At 38.9% G+C, this 9,868-nt stretch overlaps 1 protein-coding gene across 2 annotated transcripts in view; it reads left to right on the top strand.

Moving 5' to 3' along the window:
* The window catches only part of RAD50 (RAD50 double strand break repair protein), a 42,710-nt gene extending 39,256 nt beyond the window's left edge, over positions 1-3,454 (top strand). For both annotated transcript variants that reach the window (XM_060765223.2, XM_060765222.2), the window contains exon 26: positions 34-3,454. In XM_060765223.2, coding sequence (XP_060621206.2) covers positions 34-220 — 187 coding nt within the window. In that variant the 3' untranslated portion in view covers positions 221-3,454. The remainder of the gene's footprint in view (positions 1-33) is intronic.
* Positions 3,455-9,868: the final 6,414 nt, after the last annotated feature.

A 9,868-nucleotide genomic window follows, 5' to 3' on the forward strand; every position in this document is an offset into this window, starting at 1 on the left:
TCATAATCATAATAAATGCCTTTTCCCCCCCAGAATAATCAAAAGTAGATCCCAGCAACGAAACTTTCAGCTACTTGTGATTACACATGACGAAGATTTTGTGGAACTTTTGAGTCGTTCTGAATATGTGGAAAAGTTCTACAGAATTAAGAAGAATCTTGAACAGTGTTCTGAAATTGTAAAATGTAATGTCACCTCTTTGGGATCATATCTTCATTAGAATTTGTAAAATAGTTTGTATATGAGCACTCCTTTAATGCATTCTGTGATAAAAAAAAATAAGATTTTTATTTGGTTAGATAAGCTGTATTCTTTTGATTTGTATCAAACAGTTGCATTACCAGAACAAAAAAATGTTAAACTATGCACACAGCAGTGGTGAAAAGCATATTTCAAATGTTTTTTAAAATTGTCCAAAAGCATGTCTCAACTTTTGGGAAAACCTAATGAGAAGAATCTTGGATTGATGGACTGGTGAATCTTGGACCCAGCCAAATATATATATACAGGGTGTCCCTAAAGTCTCTTTACCAAACTTTAGACAATCCCAAAGTTTGGACTTACCTAGAAGTGTCAGCCAGTTTGGTCAACAGGAATTCTGGGAACTGAAGTCCAAAACATTTGGAAGATTCAAGGTTTGGAAATCACTAACTTAAGATGAATTCTGAGATTCTATTAAAAATCCCTTCACTACCAACCATGTCAAAATGTCTAGTAGCTAGCTACACTAAACAAATTGATAAAATTAGCCCTCCTTGTACACCCTAGAATCAACCTTTGCAGTAAATGCCAAAATAGCAGTTGTATTGAAACACTTCCATATTAAATGTTTGGAGTGACTTTAAGGAGATTAATTTTTATTACATTTCTGTAAAAAGGGCAGTGATTTATTACAGTATTTTGCACACCTCTCAAATTCTTTATTCTAGCGTTTTCATTCTATGAAACTTGAGTTACGAGCTTGGCAAAGCCTTAAACTAGGTATTTTGGGACACGTATTTTTTTTATTTCTCCATACCGCATATTATTTTAATATGATTAGTAAGCACCCACGTCATTTGTTTAATCGTAGAAAATTCCTGTGATATGGATCCAAACTAAGAATAGAAGCAAGTGTTTTCAAAAAGAAACCAAGATACTGTGCACTGTGACATGGGTCCTAATATTTACCAGCTCTTGATAATTTTCACTATAAACATTTTAATGCTAATGGCTAACACAAATACCGAGTCTCCATAAAATGTATATCCTACATTCAAGCTGAGTTACAACCTAACATACGGTATAAGCATGTAGAAGGATGGGCTATGTGGCCATGCTTTTGATATCCCCTGTTATCTGCTGTGGCGTTTCAGAAGGCCTTGTTTGACTTCTAATCTCTCAGTGAGGGCAAAGAAGGGGTTTAAGAGCACAGGTTGAGTATCTCTTATCCAGAATTCGAACCCTGAAATAATTGAAAACCACATCGGTGACTGAAATAGGGACACTGTTACTTTCTGATGGTTCAGTGTACACAAAATTCGTTTTATGCACAAAATTATTACAAATATTGTATAAAACTACATTTGCTGTATATTTTTAAGTATCTATGAAACATACATGAATGTCATGTTTAGACTTGGCTTCCATCTCCAAGATCTTATTGTGTCCTGTGTGCAAATACAGCTATCCTGAAATCCAAAACATTTTTGGTCCCAAACAATTCAGATAAGGAATATTTAGCTTATATCTCCTTTAGATAATTGTTTTGACCTGGTACGTTATGGGAAGAGAAGTGTCTCATAGCTGATAGCCACAGTAAAGAAGTTAACTTCCATTATTGTGAGCCTGAATACCTAAATGCAGGTGCAAAGTCCAAAAGAAAAAGGAGGGTCTTGAAAATGCAACCCATGTCACATCTTCCATGAAAGTTTATACATAAGAGAGATATGAAGTTCTGATAAGGAAAAAAGAGGTAGGCAACAGAAGTTTTCACTGATGTAACATGGAACAAGGAGCCTCCATTGGTGCAATTAAACCCTTGTGCCAGCAGGACTGATGACCGACAGGTCAGAGGTTCAAATCCAGGGAGAGCACAGATGAGTTTCCTCTGTCAGCTCCAGCTCCCCACGCGGGGACATGAGAGAAGCCTCCCACAAAGATGGTAAAACATAAAAAAAACATCCAGGCATCCCCTGGGCAATGTCCTTGCAGATGGCCAATTCTCTCACACTTGAAGCAACTTGCAGTTTCTCAAATTGCTCCTAAAACAAAACAAAACATTTAACAGATTTATCAAAAATCAGCTAGGGGCTCTAAAGCACTGTTTCTTAAACTGTGGATCCAAATATGGGTAAATGTGATCCCTGTAGCTCAATGCTGGGGTCCCATTTTTTTTCTGAACATCACCAAGTTACCGTTTTAGACATTAACACACATTGGTTATGCAGTGTTTATAGTAGACTCTACAGAAGATACTTCAGCTGTATTTCATTAAAAAAAAAGAAAATCAGCATGGTTATGCATTGCAAATGCTGATTTGTTGTAAATAAATGTTGATTTTTATGCCTATTTTATATACCTAATTGTATATACCTAAACATGTCTTGGGCAGAAAGGGATTTCATGTGGAAAAGTGGAAGAAGCCCTGCTCTAAAGCAGGGAAGCATTAGCTGAGACATGATTCATACTCCTTGTGACTACTGCACTGGCTGCAGTTTCCAGACACCATGCAAAGTTCTGTCGATAACCTATAAGGTCCTACTGGCTTATGTCCAAGTTGTCTGACACACTGTATTACTTCATATGACTGTCTGGATCCCAAGGTTCTTGGGAAAGACCCATCTTTCAGTCCCAACACAGGTAAAGCTGGTGGAGACTCAAGACAAAGCTATCTGAATGGCTGCTCCTAGCAAGGGATGCTTGCTTTCCTTCTGCAAGCCAGAAAAGACTTTTTAAAAAATCAGCAGGCTTTTTAAAAAAGTGGGTAAATAAAGAAAGGGGTTTAAGAGCAAGGTGCATTGTTTTAATTGTAACGGTTTTGACTGCTTTTTATCCCTTTCAAAAGCATGTTTAACTGCTTTAATAGACACCACACCCACTGATAGCCACTAATAGAGGTGTCCATTTTCATTGAGTTGTCTTTCACTAAAAAATAAATCAACTGCTATTCTTACTCAAGCACAGTTGTTAGATTATAACATAACTTACAGTATGCCGTTGTTCTTATCAGATATATAGCTGGCACTTGTTCAAACATTATTGTGAAGGCAGTGTTATCCCTGGGACCTTTCTGACACCAACCATGATTCCAGGTGACCATCATCAGTAGGAACTATTTTGACAGTGCTTTCTAAAGTGCTTAACAATTATATTGGCACGTTTGCATCATTTTTAGTTCTATCTCTTTTAGATCTATTACTCTTCATATTTTCTTTGTGTTACTTTTCTAAATAAAGGCACTTAATTGAGTGACTACCTTGCATGTTTGACTTCTTCCATGTGAGGTTTGAATCATGAACCTGAAGTGACTAGGAATTGGAAGATCCTGTCTTTTAAATTGACTTAAAATAGGTTTCTCAAATTCCTCAACAGTATGAGCACAAGTCAAGAGAATGCAGAATGAAAAAACAACATATTTAGGAGTAAATGGTACTCTTCACGTTATAGTTTTCTGTCGGGGATGTTCAAACAGATACAGTATGACCTTCATATCCACCATTGGCATACATGGCTGCACTTTTCCATAGTTTCAGGGCTGGGCGCTTCTGTCAGTGGATTAGGAATGGTCTGGAGCTGCCATTTTTATGAGGTGACTAACGTTATCACACCAGGGCTTTAAAGCAGGCAGCCCCGCATTTCTGCTGCCTGCAGAATTCTGGGAAATGTAGTTTGGAAAGGCGAGGACCTCTGTAGCTGAGGATTCAAAAGGCCCCACCCAAAACTACATTTTTCAGAATTTAGCAGGTAGCAGAAATGTGGAATGCCAGCTTTAAAGCCCTGGTGTGAGAACATGCTGTCTGTGCTGTTTAGAGAGCAAGAGAGACTTTGGATTTCATCCCACAATGAAATCCAAAGTCGGGTGAAATTGAATGGCGTTTAATGTTACTTAGGATCTGGAGAACTTTCTTACCCCCATCACACGTGTTTTCCTTATCCCATTTCTGCAGGAATCATCCATAGACTCTTCTATCACATGGGAGAGTGGTAGTTTCTATTTTCTCTCCCCTCACTTTTTAAAAAAAGTAAAACTCCTCAATGGAGAAGGACTATATGAATGTGTTTTAAAAGATCGAAAATAAGGTATACAACTCAAAAACACCCCTGAGCAACTTAAGATGTACTGAAGAATTAAAGGTTTCATGGAAAAAGAAACATTCCAGCAAATTACCCTTGCTTTGGCATTGTGAACAGCAGTTAATAATAAAAGTATTTACCACTCTGTCTACTTTTCCTAAATCGTGATAACTGCATGTTTGGGTCACTTTTAAGAATTGCCCACAGGACAATGTCACAGAACAGAAAAATACAAGAAAATAAAACAATTCCATCATACCTAAGCTTTGCCGTTTAAACCCGTCTCTATGTGGAGGGAACAACCTGAATTCAATTCCCAAGCAGCTTAAAAATCCTTGAGTCTCTACACACTTAAAAAACAGGCTCAAACAGAGAATCCACAGGGTGACCTTGCATCATCTGATGGGATCCATGGAGCTCTGTTTTAAGTGTATATAAACGCTCTCCAAGTCACTGTGGGATGAAATCCTTTGCTGTGGTTTGATCTATTTGATAAGTAGAGAGGTGTTAACAGAAGGAAAATAGTAAAATAAAAATGTATCCCTACTATTGCTTTTTGCTTTACTGAAAAGAAGCTGACTAATCACTGAGGATCTCTTGGTCACTGAAGAATTTATCTTGAAATGTGTGCTCGCCGAGTGTGAAGATTAGTTTTGATAGTTCAGGTCAAGCAGCAAATGCATCGCTCAGCCCGAAAGGTAATCTCTTTCTAGTGTTCTGCAAGAAATGCAGATGCTTCAGATATTCGCTTGGCAGAATATATTTCACCCATGAGGTGCAGCTTCCTGTCACTAATGATGAAACTGCAATCCTGTAAATACATACTGGAAGTCTCATTATGAATAACAGGAACTACTACTAAGCAGACAGGTATAAGATTTACCGGGGTAAAGACACTTTAAACTTCTCTTTCTGTTGGAATTTTTGCAGTTAAAATAGATACAGCTAAAGGACGTGCACAGTACACTGCAAAGCCACCCAAGTATTCTCTGCCTTAAAAAAACCCTATAAAATCCACAGGGTTACCATAAATCAACAGGCAACTTGGAGGCACATACACATGCATGCCTTCATTGTCCAGGTAGATGCCTGGATGCTGGTGGTAGCTAATATACATGCCAAGGAAAATCATGGGAAACATTCTGCAGTCACCTCTTGTCCTGTTGACATAGCAAATGGGTAGACTTTTCCCAAGCTGAGCAAGAAACAATTTGGAAAGTCAGGTTGTGGGGAGTCCCTAGTATCAAAACATTTTTTCTTCTTCTGTGTGGATGGAATGGTGGCCATCTTGGAGGCTCCTTTGGCGGCTTTTAAACAGAGGCTGGATGGCCACCTGTCAGGGGTACTTTGAATGTGCTTTTCCAGCATGGCAGGGGGTTGGACTAGATGGCCCATGTGGTCTCTTCTATGATTCTGTCTCCAGACAATCCAATCCATCCTTTGGACAAATCCTACCAGAGATACAGCAGTTTGCTGAAGCCCACTATAGAGAGAAAAAGTCTGTTTCCACACCATTCCCACTTTGGGTGGAGAATCTTAATTTGCCCCTGTCTTTTGGGCGTAGAGTCATTTTATAGTTGGATATGTGATTGAGGTTGTGCTCTAAATAGCAATCCTCTGGGGAAAATTCTATGGATTCAATTCATTCCTCAATCCCTGAGTACATTTCTGAGGCCTAGTGGAACGAAACTCCATTTCCGAGACACATTCAGATCACAACCACAGACCATAACTCAACACAATCCAATGTCCTGATGAAGAACTTGTCCAGCTGCAAAATTAAGGAGGGGTGCTACAGAAAACCTTTTTTATTTTTACACTGGCAAGAGCTATAGAAGGTTCCACATTTCTGAGCCAAGTTTCCAAATATTTGGGAGGAAAAGAAAGCCCTTCATGTTTTAACTTGGTTCTTTCTTCCCTTCTTGGGTTGAATTTTCTAGAGTGAATCTCAACGCCTCTAGAATATGCTTAAACAAGCAAAATGCTTACATCCATTTAAATATTCAAACAAACAAAAAATACAGTTTCCCCAGTAAAATAAAATTCTGGAGCCCAAACTGTAATTTCACCAGATACTTAATTCTTGTGAAAACAATTTACTTCTAACCAATGGCTTGATAGGTTGGTTTGAGCCTGGTTTCTTTAGGAATTGTGATTGATTTTTCATACTGTTGCTTACATTGGAGTGGGCAAAATGAAGCCATCCAGATATTTTGGCCTACAAATCTTGACTAGCATCTCCAAAGGTGAGTGATATTGGGAACTACAGCCCAATCCAAAACCTCCCCCGTACCACCCTTCCCCCATTACATTCATATGCAGATTGGATGCAAGTTTAATTACCTAAGTCAGTGGTGTCAAACTTGTGGCTGAAATTTTGGACTTCAGCTCCCAGAATTCCTGGCCCTTGGACAAGTTTGTTGGAGCTTCTGAGACTTGGTGGCCCAAACATCTGGAGGACTGCAAGTTTGACACCTTTGACTTAAGTAAAAACATAACTTGGGCAACACCTAACAAGTAAAAATAAATACTCAAACTTAAGCCAGTACTGGCAGTCTCTGTAATGTATAAGGACTTTGGTAAGAAGCCAGACCTTTTAGCCCTCAACCTGATCGTGCTTTCCAATAATTAGTAGGTAAAGTCAGGGCATATTTTGGAGTTTTCAGGGCATTCCAGAGTGTCCTCGATGTTTGCAACCATGTGAACAGCCGCACTGGGTTCCATCTGGCCCAATTTATTGAACATATGCACACCACTGCCACTACTCTTTCCCTGCCATAATTGATAGATATAACATGTTAATTGTACCGTTGGTTCTCCATGTTTGTGGGTTTGATTTTTGTAGATTTGAGTAAATATTCTGTCTAAGAATCTCTAGGTCCTCCAATGCAATTCTATAGTCAGCTAGTGGAGATTGACAATGGAGTTATGCTTGAGGGCCTAGAAATTCCTGAAAAGATGTTCTGTCAGGTACAAAAATGTTTTTTTTAATTCACGATTTTTCATTCTTATAGGGTCTTTCACCCCTAATCCCAAAAGAGGTGGAGGTCTGACTACTGAAGCAACAGTGCAAGTAACATAAAGGGGGTAAAGAAAATCCTTGTTTCCTGTTGATGGCCCATTCTGACCTCAGCGGATGCACCCATAATGGTTAGGTTTTTTTTAAGGAGGCCCTTGACTGGAGAGGAATAGAATAGCAGCAATGACATGGGGACAAAGGGATGGGCCAGTGAGATTAACGGGGTTTCAACCCACCTAAACTGTTCACTTGATTGGCTTCACAGAGGAATTGGCCTGGTACATGTGGCCACCAACACAGTTGACCTGGGGCCATTCTGGAGCATAATGCAGCCAATATTGAGTATGGAACAATGATGGTACTGCTCATGTACTGCCTTATACAATCCTCCATCACATTCCCCCTCACCACCACCATCACCAAAAACAATCCTTCAAATCCCAACTCTTTGAATAGCTGTTTCACAATCTGCAATCCACCTTGAATATACTATTTATTTATTTATTTATTTATTTATTTAAAACACTTATATTCTGCTCTTCTCACCCCGAAGGGGACTCAGGGCGGAGCACAGCATATACACAGCAAACATTCAATGCCAGGACACAAATTCGCATACAATACATAAACATTAAAAAATCATTTATCAAAATATTAAAATACACCATTTAAAACCATCCTAGTCATCCGCATCAAATCTAATCTAATATACTAACCCAATGGTGTCTGTTAAAACACTGACATGAGAGTACAACAGTCCAAGGTCAAGTCAGTTAGTCCATGTTAGAAACAAAGCCCAGAAGGAAAGCCAATGTCCAGTCCAGAGTCAAACCCAAATGTCAGAATTCCAAGCAATGAAGTTGTGTTCGTGAGTCAAGAGCTGAAGTCCAGGAGCAGTATGAATTCCAAGGTCCAGGCATGGATACAGAAGTTGCAGTCAGGTAACACACTACAAACCATTAAATGTTGCTTTCACAGTTGATCCGGATTGCTGCCCTTCTTCTCAGCCAGACAGCTGATCTCCTCAGCTGAGCCTTATCCTTCCATAGTTCCACAAAGGAAGGTATAGTTGACCCTTCCTTAGCCTGCTCAACAGAAGCTTCTTGTGTTTGGCCATCAGGCTAAGTAGTTGTTACTTCTGGGCGTGGCTGAAGGAGTTGCTATTCTTGGCTGGGCTCTAGTTCAACAATCAAACCCTCACTCAGCATACCCTCATCTATACTATCCATGTTTAGTCCTTTAGCTCCCAGAACTCCTGCCATTGGACAAGCTGGATCGGGCCTCTGGGAGGTCCCAGAATCTGGAGGGCCACAAGTTTGACACCACTGCTCTGAGAACAACAAGCTAGTGTCAGCACAGTGGGCAAAAATGAGAAACCAGAGTCTATACAAAAAACTGAGCAGAACAAAATATACTCTCTTAAGACCTGTGAAAGTATAAATGTAACAACATTTATGGGGTATGAAAGTTGCTCCTAGTGCTACCAATAAATTATGCATTGTGCAGCCATTGCTTCTCTTCCATATAATAAACTTCTTCCTATATTTAAAAGAATCTCTATAATAAGAAAAAGAAGGAAAATGTTTTGGGAAAACATGGAAGAATCGCAAATGGAAGTCAATGAACACACATACACCACCATGTAATTTCATGCACTGAAGCAGAACAGTTGCATAGTAAAAAGACTTTGGTGTGCAATTGAAGCTGAAAGTGCTGACAACAAACAAGCAGAATTTTAACATAAATTAACCTTTAGTTTTGACTTTTTCACAGCATGTATTATGGCTGATATGGAAAGTCCAGTTACTTCAATTATTACTTTGATCCAACATGTATGGGGAAAATTCTCAGAATGCTTTTCCACTGGGTCCTAGGAACTGGGCCTCCGCTCACACTGTATGAACCATCACAACTCTTTTGCGTCAATGCGTGATAAGATCTCCTATCTTCCTTTTGCGTGAAGTGACATGTCTGCCCTAAAGTCTATTTTAAGAATGCTTTTCATTGATAATGCCCAACTCCTCTTCATTGATAATGGCCAATTCTCCATTAAAAAAGATGTGCGTGTGTGACATGTTTTTTTCCTTGCATTTTAATTTGTCTGCAATAGTACTGCTGGATCTGCATTATCTTTCCTTTCACTTGTGGTGTTTTTATACTGGCAATCCTGTTCTGTGACAGATCCTCTCTGCAGAATTCCCTCTGTCATGTGGTCAGATTGATCCCTTAAACTTACCCAGTGAATCGAAACTTAATCTGTTGCCTTTTCTGTAGTTGCACCTTTTTGTGGAATTCCCAACTGGCATCAATGTTGAGATCATTTTGGCACCAAGTTAAAACTTTTTATTAAAATAAGAGGAGGAGGAGGAGGAACTAGTAGTAGTAGTAGTTTTGGTACAAAGGTATAAATAATTAAAATTATTTTGGTTGATTTTGGCTCTACATCTCCTATGCTTATGTTTTTCAAGATTGTTTTAACTAGTAGTATATTATCTGTTAAGTAGCTGAAAACCTACTTAACAAATTATTTATTGTTTTGAATTTATTTTAATGTAAGCCATCTATGGATATTTT

The sequence above is a fragment of the Anolis sagrei genome, chromosome 2 (genome assembly GCF_037176765.1).
Source record: "Anolis sagrei isolate rAnoSag1 chromosome 2, rAnoSag1.mat, whole genome shotgun sequence".
NCBI lineage: Eukaryota > Metazoa > Chordata > Lepidosauria > Squamata > Dactyloidae > Anolis > Anolis sagrei.